Source organism: Pinus tabuliformis, chromosome 4_1 (genome assembly GCF_031772625.1).
Source record: "Pinus tabuliformis cultivar Carrire ecotype Pingquan chromosome 4_1, CPIR1, whole genome shotgun sequence".
Lineage (NCBI taxonomy): Eukaryota > Viridiplantae > Streptophyta > Pinopsida > Pinales > Pinaceae > Pinus > Pinus tabuliformis.
In genome coordinates, this window is record NC_142303.1 from 655,375,377 (window position 1) to 655,401,554 (window position 26,178).

The 26,178-nt window shown below is 39.9% G+C and overlaps 1 protein-coding gene across 2 annotated transcripts in view; it reads right to left on the reverse strand.

The window, feature by feature from the left end:
• LOC149177784 (fruit protein pKIWI502-like) overlaps positions 1–26,178 on the reverse strand; it is a 78,062-nt gene that overhangs the window by 48,181 nt on the left and 3,703 nt on the right. For both annotated transcript variants that reach the window (XM_089420204.1, XM_089420203.1), the window contains exons 2-4: positions 3,829–3,928; positions 3,596–3,691; positions 3,337–3,417 (exon numbers count right to left, since the gene is read on the reverse strand). In XM_089420204.1, coding sequence (XP_089276330.1) covers positions 3,337–3,417; positions 3,596–3,691; positions 3,829–3,928 — 277 coding nt within the window. The remainder of the gene's footprint in view (positions 1–3,336; positions 3,418–3,595; positions 3,692–3,828; positions 3,929–26,178) is intronic.

Genomic DNA, 26,178 nt, shown 5'->3' on the forward strand with positions numbered 1-26,178 from the left:
CATGTTATTAATAACAATCTAGTCCATGGTATTTGTCCCATAGTATTTTGCCCATAGGTTTCACTTAAATATAACGCATTTTTTGAGTGTTCGTAAATAAAGGTGACTTATGGAGTAAATATAAAAAAAATGTTTTATTTGTTTACCATACCTCTCGTTTATTTATATTTTTATTAATTTACCATACCTCTTTTACAAATATGGTATTTAGCCCATAGGATTCACTTAAATAAAACCTCTTTCTTGAGCCTTCATAAATAAAACGAGGGTTATGGACTAAATATAAAAAGAGGCTTTATTTATTTACCATGCGTCTAGTTTATTTATATTTTTATTTATTTACCATACCTTTTGAGTAAGTATAAAAAGACGTTTTATTTATTTACCATACCTCCACTTATATTTTTATTTGTTTACACCCTTGCATGTATATAAGGTGACTTATGGAGTAAATATAAAAAATGTTTTATTTATTTACCATACCTCTCATTTATTTGTATTTTTATTAATTTACCATACCTCTTTTATAATTATGGTATTTGGGTCTTTGACCCATAGGATTCACTTAGATAAAACCTATTCTTGAAAATGGGCGAATGGATTCACTTAAATAAAACCTATTCTTGAAAATGGGTGAATGGAAAGTTGTAACTCCTAATTTCAAGGGCTAAATTTACCTTTTTCACCCTCTCCCTTAAAATAAGGTGGACTATTTGAGGTGATTTGTAAAAATGTATTATGATACAAAATATTCGCCCACTAAAAATTTAAAACCCCTTAATTTCACCAAAGGGCGAACATTCGCCCCTAAAATTTTCTATGGTTGCAAGGAACAATCCATTTTTCCAACCCGTTGTTGATGTTATTGCAGTTGTTGGCCCGGGTTACAAAGTCCATTCTTATGATGACTTTAGATGGTGCATTCTTCAAAACGAAAAGGTTCACTGCACCAAGAGATTGGAGGAGTTTAGGGCATCATGGGCACACACAGGATGCACTATGATGTCAGATGGTTGGACCGATCAAAATGGTAGAATCCTTATAAATTTATTGGTTAATTGTCCCAAGGAGGCACTGTTTATAAAATATGTTGATGCATCTGCACATATCAAAGATGGATTATTATGTGATTTGCTAGATGTGTTTATTCTGGAGGTGGGTCCAAAACATGTTGTCCAAGTCATAATGGACAATGTTGCAAATTATGTTGTTGCGCCCTGCCATTACAAAGAGTTGGTGTCCCCTGCCATTACAAAGTTTGCCATCAATTTCATATCTCTTCAATCCCTCTTGAATTTTGTGGGATGTGAAGAGAATGTTTCTTTTAAATGAGTGGCGTGCTTTGGCATTTAGCTGCAAACCAGAGGGAGAGGCCGTATGCAGATTAGTTTCATACCAAGAAAGCTTCTGGGCGAGAGTGCAAAAGGTGTGCAACATCACTGAACCTTTGGTAAAGGTTCTTCGATTAGTTGATGGTGACAAGCTAGCAATGGGCTACTTATATGAAGCGATGGACAGGGCCAAAGAATCCATTCGGACCTACTATGATGATAAGGGCGATGAGGGGTTTCAGAAACAACTCCTCCTATGGGAAGTAACTGATGAACAATGGAACAATACATTCCATCATCCCATTCATGCTGCAAGGATCTAAATGAACCCCGCATTTGCTTACTCCTGTGGGTTCTTATTTGATGCTGAGGTCATAGATGGATTCTTCACCTGTGTTCAGAGGATGTTGCCATCTCCAACAACACGTGCAGAAATCTCCAAAAAAATGGAGATATACAAGATGGCAGGTGGCACATTTAACTTTGACATGGTTGTGGTTGATAGAAAGACTAAAATGCTAGGTATGCTTTAGTTTGTTTCAAATTTCATTGTCTCTTCAAGTTCATAACTTCATACTTTGCTTCAACTTTAAAATTTCATTTTTTTCTTATGTTTATCTTATTTGTAATTTTGTTGTAGATGCATGGTGGAGAAGCTATGGTGGCAAAGTACCCAATCTGCAAAGGCTTGCCATTCGAGTGCTCAGCCAAACATGTAGCTCCTCAGGATGCGAGCGCAACTAGAGTGTATTTGAAAAAATATACACCAAGAAGCGCAACAAGTTAAAACTTAAAATATTCCAGATTTCTAATTAATTTTTTGAATTCATTAAATAATATTTTTTTTTTAATTATTATTGTATGAACCTTGTACAAGTTGGAGTCCCAACGACTTAATGACATGGTCTGCGTCTACTACAATCTTCGATTGTGAGTGAGGCAGCTTGAGAGGACACCTGATATGGAGGCCATCTCATTGGATGGGATTGACACCACTGCTACATGGAGGGTTGAGGTCGAGAGGCCTCTCATGGAGTCTGTTGTTGATTGGTTAGAGCAAGAGGTAGTGGAGGGGGTACAGGAGGAAGTGACACCACCTTCCCAAGCTACCCCTGTCACTAGTAAAGGATGTGGTCTACCTCCTGTAGCTCCTAGTTCTTTAGCTTCTAGAGCATAGCAAAGTCCACTGCCAACTCCACCGCCATCTACATCAAGAGGGAAAGCTATTGCATTTTCTCGCAAGAGGGGCAGAGGAAATCAGTGGTATTAGTTATTTGGTCCATTTCATTGTATATGACATTATGACTCATGATAGGAGATACATTAATAGATTTTTTGTTGATATTTTGACGCTGAGTTGGGACTCATGACTTACTATTCAGGGCATGATTCACTGTTATGTGTGATGTAGCACTAGAAATGATATTACACATCTTATATATTAGTTCTTTTATCATATTTATGTGTCTGCATTTATTTTATGTTGTAGATGCTTTAGATATTAAAAATTAAAAAAAAATGAATTTTTTTGTATTTGCCGATTTTTTCCCTTCACCGATTTAATCCTGATCGCGGCGTTCGCAACATTTCTCTAGACAAACTAGGTATGGGTTCCACCATAATGCATACCCATGTATCGAAAGGTTGGTTTAACACAATGTTGCGAACATCGACATCGGGATAAAATCGACAAGGGTCCGGAAAACCAAAAAATCGGGAAAATCGGGAAAATATCAGTATAAATTGGCAAACATTGGCAAAATCAAGATACCATCAAAATATCAGTAAAAATCGACAAACATCAGCGAGACCAAAAAATCGTGATTTCAAGATAAAATCGGGATGTCATCGAGATGTTCGCAACACTGGTTTAACATCTGTTTTTAATCACAAATCTTATGAAATTTTATCTAACAAATTCCAAATTTTCTAAGCAATGCTCCTATGCATTGGTGCCATAGAGTTCACTCTCCATGCAGTTATGGATCTAAAAGTGTTAGCCTACCTCTGCCATTCCGTTGTGCCCACATAAGACTGCACCACTGGCTGAAGGATTTTGTATTTGTTTGGCTCTGGCAAATGCCTCCTGTGAAGGTAAGAAGCAAACACATTATGTTGGCAATTAGATTATTGTAACCTGAATAGAATACAATTTTTTACCAAGAACAAATATTTCGCTAGGGCTGTGCTTCATTTTGCAAAGATTTTTCAAGAAAAAATACATTCAAGGTGGAATAGCAATTCAGCCTAATGGGATAAAATACCTGTACATAACCTCGTTCTCCAGTCCAATAATCATCAGGTTGAGATAAAACAGGAACTATTTTCACCCCAGATGATTCCCATTCCTTAAATCTTTCCTGCAGATATTAACTGGATAATAAGAAATCTGCAAATAATTTATTTCAGCTTTTGCCATAGGGCATGCATAGCTAAGAAAGATAGGAAAAATAATAGAACTACCAAAAGGCTATGGTCTCTGGTTTAAAATCCATGCCTGGTAAGCCATCCTTTGAAGATTACGGGCCCCATAATAAAGCGTCACATCAGATCTCTTGCTCGCTTCTAATCCAGATTCCAAAAGTGAGCGAATGGGGCTACAAAAGAAAATACTTATTGTAAGTGAACAAAATTTTAACAATTATTCTTAAATTACAACTGTTATATCCCCTACAAGCTCCTTAACAATTAATTCTTAGAGGCTAGTAAAATTAAATTTCAGCCTCCTTATTATTCTTATCAGCTAGATAAGAAACTTGATTAATTTTGAGCTGGCTGTTATTCTGATTTTTCCCATTCTGAACTAGCACAGAATGTGGAGAAATTAGTTATCACTAAAATAGCAGATATTGCAGTGGGATATAATAAGAAATTTCATAGAACTTCATAGGAGCCTTATGTCTATTGAACAATATGTGAAAGAAAGTAATTTGATGAGTTTCTCTTAAAGCTTTTCATATGAAAATGAGCATTTAATCTGTGGTTCTGACTGCTTTGATGAGCTTCTCTTAAAGCTTTTCATATGAAAATGGGCATTTAATCTGTGGTTCTCACTGCTTTGATGAGCTTTTCATATGAAAATGGGCATTTAATCTGTGGTTCTCACTGCTTTTGCAACATTCCAATGGAACTCTGGGGCATAGGCACTAGAAAGTGAAATTTAAGTCAGGATCTAAAGCAAAACGAAGTCACCTAAGGACAACCCCACTGGTGCCTATCATTGAAATTTGGTAATACCTAATGTTTCCAAGACATTTCAATCAATGTTGTACAACTAAATATCATATTGGTGAGTATATGGCCGACCGTCCATAGAAAAACTTTTTGGAAATATTGGAATATAAATCAACCTTTCTAAAATATTCATTTTTCTCCCTTTTGAAAATTTTGAGGCGACTCCCTCCCTCAAACTCTTTCACAGGCAAAAGTAACAGTGAGTAAACCTTTTGCTATCAATCCCTTGCTTTTCCTCTCCAAACTGAGCAAAATATCCATAATTTTCAAAAAACAACTGTCCCAGCCATTATTTCTATAATCTGGCAATATGTTGATGATTTATACCGATATCTTCATACCATTTGAGATATCGCAGTTTTTTGGAACAACAATATTGGGAAGGTGAAACACTCACAATATATCTCCGATATTTTTAACAATTTATATTTTTCTAAAATGACATTTCAGAACTAGTGCCTATGTATTTTCTAAGCAAGTGTAAAATATTGCATTCATATTTTATCAAGAATCGTTATTTTTCGGGACAAATATTTCTATCTAGACCATGTTGTGGGGTCATCAAGTTAATCATTTTCATAACTTGTACCTTTTGGCAGAATAGTTACTAAACAGGATATAAAATAATTAAAATACACGTCTCCCAGTGCTTCATGGATGCCCAAATGGCTTGGATGGCCTATGGCCACTTTCAGTTATTGTGTGTATATATTCTATCTAGACCATGTTGTGGAGTCATCAAGTTAATCATTTTCATAACTTGTACTTTTTTTGGGGAATAGATATTAAGCAAGATATAGAATATTTAAAATACAAGTCTCCCCCTGTTAAAATTGGCAACTAGGGCCAAACTCCACATGGGTCATCTCATTTATGACAGCTGATATTTTTCTTGGATTTCTCTCTCCGAGAGGTGTAAGATTGATCTAAAGATCATCCCATTCTAACATTTACAAATGAATTTATGAATTTATTCTGATTATGGACAAATTGTCAAGGTCGGCCAGCAAACTCATGTAGGCTCAGAAGCCCAACAGTCACGTCTATTCAAATTTCATCCTCAAAGTTAGCCTATAAATACATGATGCCTCATCCTCATTTGGAAATCACTCATCATCTCACATCTCTCTCTCCTCATCTAATTGGGTACGCATTTCTGGGAAGCTTCTCTCTTCAAACGTGCGAAGGAAAGGACAGTCTTTTTCTGTTTCAGCATTGACCGGGTTTGACCAAATTTCCAGAAGGTTGTTTTGACTGTGTTGACCATCTTTGACTGTGGTTTTGTGTGAGAAATTTCTGTTTGGGCGGCCACAGTTCTAGGCATGAAATCCGAGGCTGTTTGACCTCTGTTTGACCAGCATTGACTGTGGTTAGGGCTGACCGCAGGTTGACTGTTTAACCAGACTTTGACTGGCCTGAATTTGACTATTTCATCTCGCTGTTTGGAAGCCGAAGTTGACCGAATCTTTGAGGGTCAAATCTGCCATGTTGACCAGCGTTGACTTTGTTGGTAGGGCTCTTTCGCTACTGTCATAAACTATCAGAATTTGTAAATTGTACTCTCTCCCACTGAACTATTGAAGACTAAAAGAAGATTTGATCAAGGGTTTCCCCACATTGGGGTTTGTCCCTGGCTGGTGCCACATCTTGTGTCCTCTTGTCTTGGCTTGTCTTCTACTGTTTATGCTTATGTTCTATCAGCATTTTACTTACATGTTTATGTGATTGCTAAACTAAAATTGATATTGGGCTCATAAAAATATTGAAGTAAAATAGCTCATAGAACATACCATTGTTGCCTACAATTAACTTGGTATCAAAGCTGAGGTGAAGACAAAGCCCAAGCAAGAGTGAAAGAGCAATCACCAAAGACAGTTGGACAAGGACAAAAGACTCAATGGGCTCCTCATCCTACTTCCCAGTTGAAGACAAGCTCCATGATAAATGTGCCTATCATGAATGGAAAATGTCTCTTGATTTGACCTTCGAAGAGAAGGAAGTGATAGATTATGCGCTAAGTAAAATCCCTGAGCCTCCTTCAAATGCCCCGGCTGCTACAAAGACCAAGTACAAAAAGGTTGAAGTCAAAGCAAAGAAGATTATCAGGGATTCTATTGACAAGCATCTGGTGGCTTATATCTCTGAATTGAAGACCTCCAAGGAGATATACGACAGGTTGGTCGGCATGTTCAAGGTTAGTAACACTAATCAAATTCTCTTTCTCAAAAATAAGTTGAAGGATATTAAGAAGGGCAAGGACGAGGACATTCAATCCTATTTCTTGAGGATTACTAAGATCAAGAATGATCTACTCTCGATTAAATAAGTCATTCCTGACAGGGAACTTACTCTCACCACCCTTGGAGGACTCCCACTTGAGTGGTATGTATTTAGAACCATTATACTCAACAATGATTGAATTCCAGGGTTTGAAGAATTGATGTCAAGATGCATTCAAGAAGAAACAAGAATGGTGGAGCAAGAAATGCCTTCTAATAGACTGCATTCTCCACTCATGCCAAGAGGAAGAACAATGCAAGTTCAAAGAAGCAAAGTCAAGGAAGACCAGGATTCAAAAATGGATGGAATGCCCAAATTCAAAGTAGAGCATGAAGGTGTATGTCCGCGATGTGCCGAAGGAAAACTTACAAGGGGGCCATTCCCCTCAAGTAATAGCAAGACCACAAACATAATGCAATTGATCCACTCTGACATATCTGGTATGATGCTCGTAAACTCCTTGGGAGGATACTTATACTATCTCACCTTTGTGGATGGTTATTCTCGCAAGACCTGGATCTACTTCTTGAAAAAAAAGGATGAAGTGTTCACCTGGTTCCGACACTTCAAGTAATAGCAAGACCACAGACATAATGTAATTGATCCACTCTGACATATCTGGTATGATGCTCGTAAACTCCTTGGAAGGATACTTACACTATCTCACCTTTATGGATAATTATTCTCGCAAGACCTGGATATACTTCTTGAAAAAAAAAGGATGAAGTGTTCACCTGGTTCCAACACTTCAAAGCCTTGATTGAAAACCAATTCGAGAAGAAAATCAAGATATTGAGGACTGATAATGGGACCGAGTATGACCAAGATTATTGCAGAGAAGCTGGCATTAAGAAGGAGACTACAACGCCATACACTCCCGAGCAAAATGGTGTGGCTGAAAGGAAGAATCGCTCTATTGTAGAAGTTGTCCATGCCATGCTTCATGATCAAGGCCTTTCGAAGTTTCTATGGGGTGAAGCTAAAAATACCGTCGTGTATGTTCAAAACGGATGCACTCATCAAGCATTGGACTCCAAGACTCCGGAAGAAATGTTCACTGGTAAGAAACCCGATGTCTCTCATTTTAAGATTTTTGCAAGCCCGGTATATTTTCATGTGTCGAAAGAGAAAAGAAGCAAATTGGGTGCATCTGAGAAGAAAGGAATCTTTGTGGACTATAGTGAAAATGCTAAGGGATATAGAATTTATGTGGTTGGTCAAAAGGAAGTTGAGATAAATCATGATGTCACCTTAGACAAAGATATGGCCCTCAAGAAAATCAACAACCTTCCCATCCTAAGGAAGGACAAACAAGCTCACACAGGAAATCAGGGTGAAAAAGAGGACAAAACAATCCCTGATGTTGACGAAACTATGGATCCTATTGATCCACTCCCTCATGAGCCTTCCTCTTCCAAGAGGAGACACTCATGGCTTAGAGAGACTCTCGAAGATGCTGAGAGGCACATTGCACCAAGGGGGACCTTCTGTGAAAGCAAGAAGTTGAACAGGTATCAAGGATATTTGACCGCCATGAGCACTATCATTCGAAGAAGTCGTGAAGCAACAAGTATGGAAGGATGCTATGAATGAAGAATACGAGTCAATTATGAAGAATGATGTATGGGATGTGGTCCCTAGACCCCAGGACAAATCGGTTATCAGTTCTAAGTGGCTCTACAAAATCAAGCATGGAGCTTATGGAAGTGCAAAAAAGTTCAAGGCTCGCTTTGTTGCTCGAGGTTTCTCTCAAAAGGAAGATGTAGATTACAATGACCGATGCACTATTTCCTAGGGTTGGAGATCTAGCAAAAGCCAAGTGAAATTTTCCTCTCTTAAGGAAAATATGTTGTGAAGATATTGGAAAGATTTGGAATGGTGGACTGCAAGCCTATGACTACTCCGATGGAACTTAACTTTAAGAAGTTATGTGGCAGTGCTGCTAGACCTGAATTGGGAAATGCTTCAGAGTATCATCAACTCATAAGAGCACTGATGTTCTTGGTGAACTCCCATCCAGACATATGTTTTGCAGTTGACACATTAAGCCAATACATGGTTGAGCCTCATCATATACATTGGATTGCCGCCAAGAATCTTCTGAGATATCTTCGAGCACAATCACTCATGAACTGAGATACACTGCCGAAAATGTGAGGCTGCATGGTTATTTTGATGTTGATTGGGTTGGCAGTGTGGTGGATCACAAGAGCACGTCTGGATGTTGTTTTTCTTTGGGCTCTGCTTTGATATCCTGGATGACCAGGAAGCAGAAATCAGTTGCCTTGAGCACCACCGAGGCTAAATACATAGCTGCTAGTATGGCCTCTTGTGAAGCTATCTGGTTGAGGAAGCTCTTTAGTGAGCTATTTGGACATGTGTTGGATACCACCGTGATCCTCTATGACAACCAGAGTGGGATCTGATTATCAGGAAATCCCATGTTTCATGATCGCTCCAAGCATATAGATATCAGGTACCACTTTATCCGGGATATGGTACAACGAGGAGAAATAAGGCAATAAGGGACTAATGAGCAGGTCGCCAATATTCTGACAAAGCCCCCGGGGAAGGTCAAATTCTTGGCCTTCCGAGAACAACTTGGAGTCGTGGAGAGACCCTCTTATGAGGGTCCCATATGAGATGTACATCGAGCTCTGGGAGCTCCGGGGGGCTTGGGGTACTTCTTGGAGCAATGAGCAACCATAGGGTGAGTGGTTCAACCTTCTCCTAGTGGTTTGCTATGTACAGGGTGAGTGGTTCATCCTTCCCCTGTGATACCCCTCGGCGACATGTGAGCAGGACAAGTGGTTCATCCTTCTCCTGTCGAGACATCCTACCCATGCAGTTTGGGACTCATGGGAAGTACCTCTCATCTGGCCAATGAGTAGGGAAATGAGGATAGAGACCATAGTACTACCGATGGACACATCGTGTACTACCATACTCCCTATGCTAGGATGTCTGATATTGATCTGGGATCAATGGGACCTAACTTCAGGTCAATAACAGTGGTATGAGACGCTCTCTTTTGATTGGAACTGACTTTGGGTCAGTAAAGAGTGGTATGAGACACTCTCTTTTGGTTGGGACTGACTTCGGGTCAATAGAGAATGGTATGATACATTCTCGATCACTTCTTCTCCATAGTTTAGCAGAGTAGTGTGGCGCAATGCATGGATGGCAGAGATAGTACAAATTGGCAGATGGATTAGCAAGTGGAGTTCTCCCTAGTTGAGAGGGAGTGTTAAAATTGGCAACTGTTGAAATTTGGTACCGGAGGACAGGTGGTTCCCTTAGGCTTTGATCTTTGGCCTAGGGAAAAGTGTCCAAAAGAATTTAATTTTTCTCCTAAAGTGACTTTATAATTTTATAAAGTTAAATCTAATTTAAAAGTGACTTTAAGTGATAAAGTTATTAAGTCTAATTTTAAAGTGACTTTTATAAAGTCAATGAAAAATTAGAAAGGAAAAGTGACTTTGGAAATAAATAACTAAGTGGGTCTTTATTAAAGTGGGGTGAATTAAAAAATAGAAAGTGAGATTTAAATGAGCATTTAATCTCAACCATTGATCTAAATCTATTTCAGCCATTGGATTTAGAGATCACCCAAAAGTCACTTGGAGTTATATTAAAGGAGGAAAAGGTCATTCATTCTTTCATGAGCAGATTGGGAGAAGGAGAGCAAGAGAGCAAGAGAGATTTCTGAGCAGGGAGGAGAAGGAGACAGCAGCTTGGCACACATTCCAAGGCAGCAGTTGAGCAGATTTGTACAGCTGATTCAGCACATAGTGAAAGGCAGATTTTTGCACAAAAATCGAGGAGCAGTTTGCTGATTTTTCTGCACACAAAACGGAGGTCGTACAGCATTTATTGCTGTCCTGTTTGCTGTAATTTCCAGATTGTTGTGAGGCACGGGAAAGGAGATAAGTTGTAAATTTGCTTGCTGATTTTTTGCTGAATAATTCTCACTGTAAAAAGACAATTTTCAGAAATAAAGAAGAGCTCTCAAACTGGTTTTCCCCAAGAGTTGTAGGGGGTTTTTCCAGGGTCAAGTTGACCAAAAATATCAGTGTTTTAATGTGTTTTAATGGCTGTTTTTAATTGCTGATTTTTAATTCTGCAATTTCCAGCATTCTGAAAAATTTCCAGAATTTGTGTTTTCAGCAATATTTATTTTTTTCAGTCTGTTAAATGTATGGTTATGGGAATGGGCATTTAACTACATGGGAGAAATAAGAAGAAACTGAAAACCGGGGTGGGAAAACAGAAATTTTTACATGGTATCAGAGCTTGAGTGCTAAAGGGCAGTTTGGGAAAGCAAAAAGGAAAAATTACAGTTGCTGATTTTTCACTCAGAAAATTCCAGCAAGCTGATTTTTTCATAAACAGCAGTTTTATCTTTACTACAGCAGTGCTATTTTTCAGTTTTAGGACAGCAGGATGTCATTGGGATTGAGGGTGGAGGATAGGCTGGATGGGCATATAAATTACAGCGTTTGGAAGGAGAAAATGCAGAGTAGCTTTGAGGAGGCAGAAGTATGGGATATCATGGTGCATACCGCACAGAACCCTGTTGTTGTGCCCACTGATGTTACTCAGTTGGCTGAGTATAAAAAGAAGAACAATAAGGGTAAGAGGCTGATTCCAGACGGAATCAAAGACCATTGCATTCCTCATGTGAGAGGAAAGAGCAATGCCCATGAGATGTGGACAGCATTGTCCAATCTCTACCAGAGTACCAATGAGAACCGGAAGATGGTCCTGAAGGAGAAGCTGAAGAACATTAAGATGGGGAACGATAGTGCAGCTGGATATCTCACAAAGATTACCAATGTGAGAGATGAGTTGGCAGCGATTGGAGAGGCCATTCCATCCACTGAGTTGGTGCGGATTGCAGTGAATGGCCTCCCCCGTTCATGGTTGAACTTTGCTTATGGGGTTTGTGCACGTGAGACCCTTCCCACATGGGAGAGGTTTTGGGATGATTGTATTCAGACAGAGATCAGGAAAGGACAGCTTGGGGCAGCCAAGCCAGTTGAGCAGGATGAGGACGTAGCACTGGTGGCAGGAGGCAAGAAAGGCAAAGGGAAGAAGCAGGCTTCCACAAGCGGTGGTGGGGGCAAAGGCAAAGGTAAAGGTAAACAGGGGAACACACAGAAGGACTATTCCAAGGTGAAGTGTTGGAATTGTCAAAAGATGGGACACTATGCAGTTGTGTGTCCGGAGAAGAAGAAGAAGAAGGGGAAGAACCAGGACGTGGCAGCTTCAGCAGAGATTGAGGACTTTGCAGGTCGTTTTGACCGGGAGTTTGCGTTCACTATGTGTGAGTCCTCTAGTGCAGGATCACCTGCCACACAGGTTCAGAGGGAGCATGCTTTTCCCTCGATTAGCGGAGCATCTTCAGGTATCTGGTATGTGGACAGTGGGGCTTCACGTCATATGACAGGAGTCCGTGAGTACTTCTCAGAGCTTTCAGAGAGTGGCACTGATATTGAGGTAGTACTTGGTGATGACAGAGTTGTTAGAGCAGTCGGGGTGGGGACAGTGACATTTCAGAGGGAGTCCAAACCTCCCTTGAAGGTGTCAGAGGTTCTTTATGTGCCAGGGATGAGAAGAACCTCATATCCGTCTCAGCTTTGGAGGACAGAGGATATGAGGTACTGTTCAGGGGAGGACAGGTGTTGATGTATCCCAGGGGCACTCCAGCTGATTCAGCTAGAGTGATAGGTGTACGCCATGCAAAGGTGTACAAGTTTGCATTCCAACCCCTTTTGGCATTGAGCAATAGTACCGACAGCAGAGCTAGCAGTTCTGAGCTGTGTGAGATTTGGTACCGCAGGATGGGACATATGTATCATGGAGCCTTGAGGACATTGCGGGAGATCACTACAGGTGTGCCAGATTTCAGTACTGATCACTTTGATACTTGCAGAGGTTGTGCGATGGGCAAGTTTGCCAAATCCCCTTTTCCCAGCAGTGACAGCAGAGCGACGGGGATACTTGATTTGATTCATTCCGATGTGAGCGGTCGGATGTCTCATGTTTCCTTGAGTGGATATGAGTACTATGTGTTATTCATTGATGATCACTCCAGGAGGACCTGGATTTATTTTTTGAAGACCAAGAGTGAGGTCTTCAAGCGGTTTCAGGAGTTTAGAGCTCTTGTGGAGACTCAGACAGGTCGAAAGATCAAGTCCTTGAGGTCGGACAATGGAGGAGAGTACACCCTTGGAGAGTTTGTTGACTATTGTGCGGAGGCAGGCATTAGGAGGGAGTTTACTGTTCCTTACAACCCCCAGCAGAACGGAGTTGCAGAGAGGAAGAACAGATCCATCATAGGGGCTGCCAAAGCCATGATACATGATCAGGGGTTGCCATTGTTCTTGTGGGCAGAGGCCTGCAACACAGCTGTTTACTTGCAGAACAGGAGTCTGCATCGTGCCTTGGGGCACATGACTCCTGAGGAGGCTTTCTCTGGGAAGAAACCTGATCTTGGTCATCTTCATATCTTTGGATGCATTACATACTCCTATATACCCAAGGAGGAGAGGACCAAACTAGAGCCCACCGCAGAGAAGGGTATCTTTGTGGGCTACAGTGAGACCTCAAAGGCCTTTCGGATTTACATTCCTGCACAGAGGAGAGTTGTTGTCAGACGGGATGTGAAGTTCGAGGAGGACAGGGCCTTTAGGAGGTCACGGGAGTTAGAGTATCTGGATCAGCCAGACCCTCAGCAGCAGTTGAGTCAGTCGCAAGGATCCAGTGGGCAGGGATCAGGAGGATCCGGAGGTACATCTATGAGGATGTCAGGTCCATCAGTGAGCAGTGGCTCGCCGAGCCAGAGGGGTGGTGCTCCGGGCAGCATGCAGAGCAGTTCACTAGGGAGTCCACTGATGGACAGTTCACACGGTACCTCAGCTTCTACAGGTTCAGGTGCAGGCAGGAGGACAGCAGACAGACAGTCAGGAGTTCAGGCTACTGATGGTGATGAGGAGGAGGAGTTTCATTCTCCTATGGGAGAAGCATGCTCAGGGAAGAGGAAGCCCAAGTGGCTTCAGGACACCTTGAGAGATGCCACATCTGTTGCTGAGCCGAAGAGGTCGGTCAGAGAGAGTAGACCACCTGAGAGGTTCTGTAGCTATATGGCGATGGTTACCAGCATCCTTGACTCTGAGCCTTCTAGCTATGAGGAGGCAGCTAGCCAGCAGGTCTGGAGAGAGGCCATGCAGGAAGAGTATTCTTCTATCATGAAGAATGATGTTTGGGAGGTGGTGCCGAGGCCTGAGGGCAAATCCGTGGTTACTTCCAGATGGCTTTACAAGGTAAAGCATGCTGCAGATGGCAGCATTGAGAAATTCAAAGCGAGGTTTGTGGCTAGAGGGTTCTCCCAGGTAGAGGGAGTTGATTATGAGGAGACCTTCGCTCCCGTGGCTCGATATACTTCGATCTGCTCCATTATATCGATAGCAGCAGAGATGGGTTGGAAGATCCACCAGATGGATGTGAAGACCGCATTTCTCAATGGCTTCATACAGGAGGAGGTGTACATTGAGCAGCCACAGGGCTTTGAGGTGCATGGGAAGGAGTCCCATGTGTGCAGGTTGAAGAAGGCCCTTTATGGCCTGAAGCAAGCTCCCAGAGCTTGGTACTCCAGGATAGATGCATACTTGCAGGGGATGGGTTTCACAAAGAGTGAGGCAGATCCGAACCTTTACTTTATTGTGATTGGTGAGGAGCCTCTCATTCTGGTGCTGTATGTGGATGACTTGATCATTACAGGTGCAGAGAGACTCATAGAGCACTGCAAGAGAGATCTTGCGGCGGAGTTTGAGATGAAGGACATCGGCTTGATGCATTACTTTTTGGGTTTGGAGGTGTGGCAGGAGGAGGGGCATTTCTTCTTGGGGCAGGGGAAGTATATTGTGGACATCCTTAGCAGATTCCACATGGAGGATTGTAGACCCATGTCGACACCGATGATCACCAACTGGAAGAAGCTTCGTGCTTCGGATTCCGAGTTGGTGGATCCCACATTGTACAGGCAGTTGATTGGTTCCTTGATGTATTTGGTCAACACTAGACCAGATATCTGTTTTGCAGTCAACACGATGAGTCAGTTTATGTGTGAGCCTAGGAAGGTTCACTGGGTGGCTGCAAAACACATTTTGCGGTACTTGCAGGGGACAGTGGATTATGGTCTGGACTACAGGCAGGGAGATGGAGTGAGATTGGCAGGATACACTGATTCTGATTGGGCAGGTTGTGCTTCTGATAGGAAGAGCACTTCAGGGTGTTGTTTTGGGTTGGGTTCAGCAGTAGTGTCATGGTTCAGCCGGAAGCAGCAGTCAGTAGCACTGAGTTCAGCGGAAGCGGAGTATATGGCAGCCAGTCTAGCTAGTTGTGAGGCCATCTGGCTTCGCAAGATGTTGTTTGGCTTATTTGGTCAGCCGTTGAGACCTTCAGTGATTTACTGTGATAATCAGAGTTGCAATAAACTCACGGAGAATCCAATATTTCATGACAGGTCAAAGCATATCGGGATCAGATATCATTTCATCAGAGACTATGTTCAGAAGGGAGCTGTGAAGCTTGAGTATATTTCCACTGATGAGCAGGTTGCAGATATCCTTACCAAAGCCTTACCACGGGGCAAGCATGTCTACTTCAGAGACAAGATGGGTGTGGTGAGGAACACCTTCCTCGGTAAGAGGGAGTGTTGAAATTTGGTACCGGAGGACAGGTGGTTCCCTTAGGCTTTGATCTTTGGCCTAGGGAAAAGTGTCCAAAAGAATTTAATTTTTCTCCTAAAGTGACTTTATAATTTTATAAAGTTAAATCTAATTTAAAAGTGACTTTAAGTGATAAAGTTATTAAGTCTAATTTTAAAGTGACTTTTATAAAGTCAATGAAAAATTAGAAAGGAAAAGTGACTTTGGAAATAAATGACTAAGTGGGTCTTTATTAAAGTGGGGTGAATTAAAAAATAGAAAGTGAGATTTAAATAAGCATTTAATCTCAACCATTGATCTAAATCTATTTCAGCCATTGGATTTAGAGATCACCCAAAAGTCACTTGGAGTTATATTAAAGGAGGAAAAGGAGGAAAAGGTCATTCATTCTTTCATGAGCAGATTGGGAGAAGGAGAGCAAGAGAGCAAGAGAGATTTCTGAGCAGGGAGGAGAAGGAGACAGCAGCTTGGCACACATTCCAAGGCAGCAGTTGAGCAGATTTGTACAGCTGATTCAGCACATAGTGAAAGGCAGATTTTTGCACAAAAATCGAGGAGCAGTTTGCTGATTTTTCTGCACACAAAACGGAGGTCGTACAGCATTTATTGCTGTCCTGTTTGCTGTAATTTCCAGATTGCTGTGAGGCACGGGAAAGGAGATAAGTTGTAAATTTGCTTGCTGATTTTTTGCTGAATAATTCTCACTGTAAAAAGACAATTTTCAGAAATAAAGAAGAGCTCTCAAACTGGTTTTCCCCAAGAGTTGTAGGGGGTTTTTCCAGGGTCAAGTTGACCAAAAATATCAGTGTTTTAATGTGTTTTAATGGCTGTTTTTAATTGCTGATTTTTAATTCTGCAATTTCCAGCATTCTGAAAAATTTCCAGAATTTGTGTTTTCAGCAATATTTATTTTTTTCAGTCTGTTAAATGTATGATTATGGGAATGGGCATTTAACTACATGGGAGAAATAAGGAGAAACTGAAAACCGAGGTGGGAAAACAGAAATTTTTACAGCAACCAGGCCAAACTCCACATAGGTCATCTAATTTATGACAGCTGATATTTTTCTTGGATTCCTCTCTCCGAGAGGTGTAGGATTGATCTAAAGATCCTCGCATTCTGACATGGACAAACGAAGTTACGAATTTATTTTGATTATTGACAAATTGTCAAGGTCAGCCAACAAACTCACGTAGGCTCAGAAGCCCAACAATCACATCTATTCAACCTCAACGTTAGCCTATAAATACATGATGCCTCATCCTCATTTGGACATCACTCATCATCTCACATTTCTCTCTCCTCATCTGATTGGGTACGCATTTCAAGGCAGCTTCTCTCTCCACACGTGCAAAGGAAAGGACAGTCTTTTTTCTTGTTTCAGCGTTGACCAGGTTTGACCAAATTTCCAGAAGGTTGTTTTGACTGTGTTGACCATATCTAACTGCGGTTTTGTGTGAGGAATTTCTGTTTGCGCGGGCCGCAGTTCTGGGCACGAAATCCGAGGTTGTTTGACCTTTGTTTAACCAGCGTTGACTGTGGTAATTTCCAGAAGGTTGTTTTGACTGTGTTGACCATATCTAACTGCGGTTTTGTGTGAGGAATTTCTGTTTGCGCAGGCCGCAGTTCTGGGCACGAAATCCGAGGTTGTTTGACCTTTGTTTAACCAGCGTTGACTGTGGTTAGGGCTAACCACAGTTTGATTGTTTGACCAGGCATGGACTAGGCTGAATTTGACTGTTTTGAGGATTGTTTCATCTTGTTGTTTGGAGGCCAAAGTTGATTGAAGTTGACCGAATCTTTGAGGGTCAAATCTGCCATGTTGACCAGCGTTGACTTTTCTGGTTAGGGCTCTTTTGTTGTTGTCATAAATTATCAGAATTTGTAAATTTTACTATCTCTCTCTGCTGAACTATTGAAGACTAAAAGAAGATTTAATCAAGGGTTTCCCCACATTGGGGTGTCCCTAGCTTGTGCCACATCTTGTGTCCCCTCTTGTCTTGGCTTGTCTTCTACTGTTTATGCTTATGTTCTATCAGCATTTTACTTACATGTTTATGTGATTGCTAAACTGAAATTGATATTGGGCTCATAAAGAAATTGAAGTAAAATTGCTCTAAAGCATAGAACATATCATCGTTGCCTAAAATTAACACCCCCAAATGCTTAGAGGATTCCATTGTAGAATACCTAGTTCCCTCAATGACTTACAGAGGTTATGGGTACCAAAAATTTTCTCTTTCCTTTCACTAGCTTAACAATAAGCTCTGATACCACTTTGTCACATACTCCTATTAAATTTATCCTAACCACATTTGCAAAAACCCTATTTCATCTCTCGTACATTTTGTCAAACACTTTAAATGTAAACCTTTCTTCAAATACTTTGATATATCCAACCAATTGAGTAGTATTTTTCTTGTATACATTTTCCCAAACATTTTGTATGAAATCAAATTGAAGGCATGGCTCTAATTTCGCTTGTAACATACTAACTAAAATATACCACTCAATCATGCAACTTTTGATTTTTGTTTTTAAGGTATTTTATCAAGTAGTTTGTGTGCAAATTCTAATAAAACACCTTAACACATTTCTTCAAAGTCTTTGCGTGCAATTAGGCATATATTAGCTACAACAATATTATCATACACCAATACTATCCCCAACCACAAAACAACAGTTTCATTGGGGCATTTCATCAAACAAGATTAATGCAATGGGTCATTAAACCATTTAGGCATTTCTTCAAACACTTTGCATGCAAACTAATATAGCAAATTCTTTAGGACATATCTCCTAAATTATAGTAGTCCAAGTTCTAAAAATTGAACCAGATGATCAGTGGGAGTTCCCCTCACTATGGTTAAAGTTTCAACTTTTGGAACCTCCGAGATGAAAAATTATGGCGAAAATGCTAGCATGATTTGTTTGATGCACGATTTAGGAGCATTCAAGAAGCTTGACTTCCTCTGATCATATCTCCTAAAATATCACAACCCAAAACCTGAAAGTTGGACCAGATGATTAGCAAGATTTCCCCCCGTTATGGACCAAGTTTTAGCTTCTAGAACCTCCCAAAAGAAAAGTTATAGCAGAAATGTCAACATGACCTATTTGAAGCAAGATGTTAGGAGCATTCACGAAGCTCGACTTCCTCTTATTATATCTCCTAAAATATCGCGACCCAAGATTTGAAATTGGACTAAATGATCAGCGGGATTTCCCCTTACTATGGACCAAGTTTCAACTCATGGAACCTCCCAGAAGAAAAGTTATAGTAAGAATGCCAACATCACTTGTTTAAAGATGCATTTGGGAAGCCCAACTTCCTCTGATCATATTTCCTAAAATTTCGCAACCCAAAATCTAAAACTTGGACCAGAGGATCAACATGATTTCCCCTCACCATGGTCCAAGCTTCAGCATCTAGAACCTCATTGAAGAAAGGTTATAGCAAAAAAGTGAGCAATAGTAATCACAAAGCCTTGCATATCCACATGCAACATATTAACTTGCACATAAAAATCAAGACATCTTTCTCACAGCCTCTAGGTAGAATTTCAATATAATCCACAAAACAATCAAGGAATTTTTCTAATTGATTCCATGCAACAGTTTCCTATAACCATGTAAAATTATCACAGAGCTATATATTAATTTCAATAAAAGACTAATCATCATATTCATAGTTCACAATTAATAACACTATCTGAGATCTAGCAATGGTTGAAACTGAAGGTGGGACCTCGATTTTCCACCCAACGATAGACTAACTGCAACCTACATTTCTCGTGACAGTCACCCCTGAGCTAGATCCTCAATCAAAGGGGATTTTTCAAGCAAATTCAGTTGGAACTCATGATCACAAGTTTGGCTCCTTGCCCCAAAAATCCAATTATGCCCTCAAACTTCTTTCATTCAACAAAAATCCAAACAACTCTTGTTGGTCGAATGCCTTTTTATACTTTTTCTTGTGTATCTCTTTAGGTTCCTCATGGAACGTTCTTCCAGATCTTTCTTGCTAACTGCACATTCGATTAAGCAGTGTGTCAACTAACACCAATCAGGGTCTTCTTCCTTTTCTACCTTAGATCATGGATTTGTGGTCCCACTCTTCAAGCCATTCAAATAAATTTATAATCATTTATAATTGAAGTAAAATTATATTACAAAAATCAAGGGGAGTACACCAGGGGTGTTACAAATCCCACCCCCTTAAGGGGAACACCATTCTTGGTGTTCTTAGCAGCAAAATACTAAAACAAAAATGTGTTTTATAAACAGTTCTTACATATTTACAATTACATTTATAGTTACTTACTCAGCTCCCAAAAATGGGTATAACACCCTCATTTGATCAGCCATCTCCCATGTGGCTTCATTTGGTCTACCGTGCTTCAATTGCACCTTCACCTACTCGGTAACTTGACTCCAAAGGGCAATCCACCGCCAATATTCAGCCATGTCATCTAATGTGCTCAGTGCCCCTTCAAGGACAATTTTAGCTCATTGCTTTCCGCGACACACCCAATGCACTCTTGATTCCAAAAGGTATATCCATGACTCTATGAAACCAATTCAATTTTCAATTTTGTCATTCCCTTCTCTACTTTATCATTCCATCAAGTGATTTGGTTCTTCTTCTGTGCAGTCACATGTCTTCCAAATTCAGAGGCATCCCCTTCTCTGTTTCCAAGTCACTCAGGTAATCCATCCCTTGGCAAGGCTTCCTCACACAGAAAGAGTCTTCATAGCCAAGGCACCCCTCTGCCTGGCTTCAATAACACAGCATATCAATCATGTTATATCTCATGGCAATCAGTGCATATCACTTGATTCCAGCATCACCACAATGGCCACGTTCCTGAGGTCTTCATGACCAGTATGTCACTGTGCATTTTGATATCATCAAGTTGTTGTTGTTTGCCGTGTACTCAACCCCATATGTTATTGTTGGACAACTCAATATTTCACCTATATCACAAACATATATGTCATGAGAGATAATCATAGAATTTTAAACCAATTTAGAACATAATATAATTATTACAGCATAAACATAACTCAAATCATTACAAATCAAAACTTTAAATCAAATTAAATCATAATCTTACCAGAAATTTCTTTAAATTGATAACCAATACTTATCTTTGTGGCTTCCTCTTTACTTCTGCATTGAATGGTTTATTAACCGAAGCAAGCACTCAGTGTTGTGTGTGCTCCACACAGTTTCGAGTCGGCTTCGTCTTCAATTACATCTCACAAAGTGGTTCTCAATCGATGAAAGCACTCAATGGTAGTTATACTGCTCCACGCAGTCTTTTCGTACAGGTCCAGATAAGCCCCCCCCCCTCGTCGCCTACCAGTGAGTGTGGGCACTACCAATCCCAGTATTCTTTTGTCGATAGGAATATTATTTACCACCACAACTCTGTTATCATCACAACTTCCTCGTCATCACAACTCCAAAGCCCAGGCAGCCCCCAATTCTAGATAGTTTGCTTGTCCCTATATCATCACACCTCCAACAAGGCAAGTGTCCTTTTCGGCAAGTATATAAGTTGCTAGTTAGCACTTTGGTGGTGGTAATAGCCAAACTATATGCACTGAGTGGTTTCCTAGCCGAAGGTAGCACCCAGTGGCATATGTGGCTCATGATTTGACCAAAGGATCAAGTTACTAGTTATTATACCTATTGATCTAACCTTCAACATTTCCTTGTCATAACATAATATAAACATGGGCACATAAATGTCATAATCACGTGATCCCTTACATGACAAGGGATCTCATTGGATAACCTCATTATATTATCCCAAACATGTCATTCATATATTCATCAGATTTTTATGAGCATTAACCAATCATCCTTCCACAAGAATGATTCCCAACAATAACTTGTCAAATAAAATGGTATTGCATGCATTCATTTCATAATTAACATGTTCACGAAATGTAGCACATTCACGTGTCAGACAGTGTTAAGGTTAGAATATAAAGCTTTGCCTTTCTACGTTATGTGGGGTTTATGGAGGGCAAGAAATGCTCGGATCTTTGAGAACACTTAGTTAACAGCTATAGGGTGGCATGCCTTAAGATCCTGGCATATTTCTTGGAGATTGGCCCGATTAAGGAGAAGCCACCCAACAGAAGGTGCATTCTTAAGGACATATGGGCCTCTTTCCCAATTCGCTTTTTCGATGATGCGTCAACGTCAAAGGTATGTGGTAGTGGGATGTTTATTGTTATCAAGCCCCGTGATTACTATCATTTTATATGGTTCAGTGGTAAGGGTTCAAATAACAGAGCAGAGTTTCTTGCTCTGTGGGGAGTCCTCTTATGCATCAACTGGCTTGCCATTGATGAAATAGTAGTCTTTGGGGACTCTAAATGATCATTGACTGGGTTAACAAGGCTAACATTCTCGAGATTCCCGAGCTCTATAACTGGATGAATAGGATCAGGTTGTTGATCAGGACATTTTTAAGGATATCTATTTGTCATATTTATCGCGTACAAAATCAGGTTGCAGATCATGTCAAAAGAAGGGTGCAGCTCTGTTCTAGGTATGATCAAGTATACTACATATGAAAAAGACACTTTTCAGCTCTTGGGACACATTCAGATATCAAGGAAAAATATTAAGCCTGTCGTAATGTATTCTCTTTCTGAATGGACATTACAGGTTTGTTTATCTTTTGTAGTGATATGAGTCAGTCCTTTAATGAAACAGCAACATTATGTTTTCTAATTTTTGAGGTACAGGATAGAGACAGGAGAAGGATAGCAAATAGAGATAATTTTCATATTTACAAGTGGATAAGTTAATAGTTATTTTATTAGGATACATGTGTGCCACAGTAGCTAAAAACATATGTATATGGAACTTATTTTATAATGAAAGCAAGTCATTTTTTCTTTTCTGAAAAAAAGGTTAAAAACCTCCTAGTATCCATGCAGAGCATGCGTTAATTTGAAAACAACAATTTCCAAACTCAGCCAAAGGAATTTTTCACCCAAATCCTTTCTTTTACTTTTTTCCTTGTTGCCATCATCAGCGCTATCAGCTGATATTTCTAATGTTGCAATATTTAGCAATTTATTCAACTTAGCATGTCCTCATCCATCATGTTCATAAGTTATCAGTTTTCAGCCTTTGTCCTTTTTCATTCATGTTCACCACAATTGTCAGGATCATAAATATAACATAAACATCAACAATGGCCATCCCTGCCCACTTGCCCAACGATGTTCCACGCAACCTGGAACCCATTAAATAACCTTGTTGCATTACCCAATTGTGGAAAATACAAACTCTGCTTCCATGTCATTCACACAGTGATCATATTTTTAGAGATTGATCACTTACCGTGCTACTATGATGGTTTTCAACTAATGACCTGTCAAGCCACACAATGTCATTATGCCTTACATATTTCAGCCATGTTGTATTAAAGTTTAGGAAAACTTTCCTTTTTGTGCCATTTCCATGGTTGTTACATTGCTGCCCATTTTATTACAAGTGGACTCAGTCAGGCCCATCTTAGTCATTCTATCATCTTCTTCTGCCCTTTTACTGCCATTTATCTATGCACAAGGTTTAAACCAAAATCTTGCACTTTTGGCTGGGTTCTACTTCAACTCTTCTCCAGAGCTCCTTTTCTTTCCTTTCCCCACACTCAACAACCACTAAGACAAAAACACAAAGACAAGAATAAAGAAGAAGCAAGGAAAAATAAAAAGTTCACAACAACACAAACAGCATGGCCATGCTCAAGGGCAACAGTGAAAACAAAAAAAAGAAAATATGAAGCCAATCAATAAAATAGAAAACATATAAAACATTCATTAACCCACAACAACTCAATCCCATGAGTTCTAGTGTTTAGTGTGTCCTTCACCGCCCTATATATATATATATATATATATAAGACCAAGTCTCTTCCAAGGTTTTATGGCAACCTTAAAATTTTAACATCCCTCGAAATAACTCCTGGAGGGATCTACTCTTTCAAGGGAATTTCCCCTTTCTTGTTCATGATGGACTTGGTCCATGCTATGTTGTACCATACCACTGTCCATACTTTTACTTCTTGCTGCAATTGAGTCTTCTTATGTGCTGTCACACACACCCAGTTGTTAGATATATCAACATAAACAAATCATGTCAGTGACATGTTCCAAGAATCGGGAATACACATAAGCATGTTTATAACCATGTTATCACAAGATTGGAAATCAACCCTTTACCAAGACTAGCATCATATAATTTTGAAATCAGCCTTTTACCAAGGCTAGCAACCATGACATAGTTTGCAATCAGCTCATAGTCATCAGCCATAGTGCTACAACTAGCACACACTTGCACTGTTGTGCATATTAGTTGTCTCAACACACATTCTGTTAGTGCCATTGTCTTAAAACATTATCATTCCTTCATGCAATCTCATAAGCACATACTCATATCATGTACTTAATCAAGCATTCAAACAAGACTTTAAGTGTGCATAAAGTTCAATAATCATAATCAATAATTTCTAGAACACTTATCTGGAAAAGACCACTGAATGGTAGCAAACCTCTTATTAATGTACTCACCACATTGTCACAACATGTATATCAACAGGCATAGATATCACCTATGTCATTCTCTCATCAGCACCTTATTTTCCATAATCTCGGTCCCTCAAGACTACATACAACACTTTCATTTGCTTCCCAATTGTGCTATCAACCTGCTCCTGGTTAAATGTTTATCATTAACCACTATTAATCAAACTATGACAACGGACTAGTCGGAGTCTCTATGCCTTCACATCCATTACTGTGTGCACTTAGCATACCCTCATGCATCTTGGCATATCATTATTTAATATCTATTTGATGGACATGCCTTTCTACACTATTCCATCTCTTGCATTTTATTATGCCTATGCTATTATTCATCAACGTATGACAACTTCTCAAAACATCAAAAAAAAAGTATAAGCCAGCAAGGGATAAGTTAAGATATCCCCCCTCAGAAAAGAAAAAATGACTTGCTTTCATTATAAAATAAGTTCCATATACATATGTTTTTAGCTACTGTGGCACACATGTATCCTAATAAAATAACTATTAACTTATCCACTTGTAAATATGAAAATTATCTCTATTTGCTATCCTTCTCCTGTCTCTATCCTGTACCTTAAAAATTAGAAAACATGATGTTATTTTGAAGGCAAATCATCAAGCCTATTGCTGTTTTATCTAAAACACCTCATTCAAAGATGCTGGATTCTCAGTTTATGAGATTCGACCAAAGTCGTATTTGGAGGAGAGATTCTCTGTTAGAGGCAGCTGAGTAGCTTGTTTTTTCCAAAGTCCCTATGGTGAAAATCATTTTCCTGCCATAGACAAGGTGAGTGGTGGGCACGATTGTTTAGCTTTGAAGTTCACCTTAACTCGCAAATCATGTTAAATCATGCTCCTTATCAAAGTTAGCAGCCTCAATGCCGAGGATGGCCCGGAAAGGCTGAGTCAGAGTTGGTACGGACTGGGGAAAAGCTCAGGGGGTTCACTGAAGCAATTGAAAAAACACAAAATACACTAGAATTCAGGACAAAATGATATTTTCATTAAACTAAAACTTTACAATGTTCATATAATGCAAAAATTTCAATAATAATTTATTTCAAAGTACATAGATCTTACTACAAACTGCAAAACGTCATGGATTCTGCACTGTTGACAGCTCTTATTGGCAATCTGCTGTGAAATCAGGTCAGAAAAACAAGCAAAATGAGTGTTGCTTCTTCTCTTCATGCCTTTTATACATGTACTATTGAGTCTGGTTGCTGAGGCTCTCTGATCAGACTTACTGAGTTGATCTGATTTCGTTCGATTTCCTCAAAGAGCAGCATCAGAATCTGGAGTTCACTCGGACTTGAAAGAGTCTGGCAACACTGCTTATATCACAATAATTAAAGTGATACCCAGAGTCTGATCTCCCATTACTATAATGTCACCTTCTGCTGGTGCTCATGCATGACTGAACAGGCCATTGTGCATCATTATGATGCCACCTTGTGCTGGTGCATCTGTAGCATCAGCACACAATAGACAGGTGATTGCTTTGTCTTTCATCATTGTAATGTCACCTCATGCTGCTATGCATGCCACATCCACCTAGTGAACAACATGCAATTGGGCCACCTTTTTATTTGCTGCAAATCCAAGGCAGAATGAGAGTGCAGTTGTACACGCAACATAAAGTTGACATTTTGGAGCAGATGGAGCTGGGAGCAAGGGCTCATCTTCTTTGGTTGCAAGACGAAATTGATTATGCTCAACGAGTTACCGAACATGCGATTAGAAGACTGCTTGGGACCTTGCCAACTATTTGACTTGTCAAACATGAGATAACCAAATGTTCCAATTTTTGTTGCTAAGTTAGTGCAGGAAATGGGGTAGTCATATGCACTATACACTATACATACAAGAGGTCAGTCAAGTAGATCACCAAACTCCAATTCACGTAGAGTGCTCAAATATCAATGAGAATATCCCTCTACACCTGTATATCAACCTCAAGTGGAGACATTGTTGTTTATATATA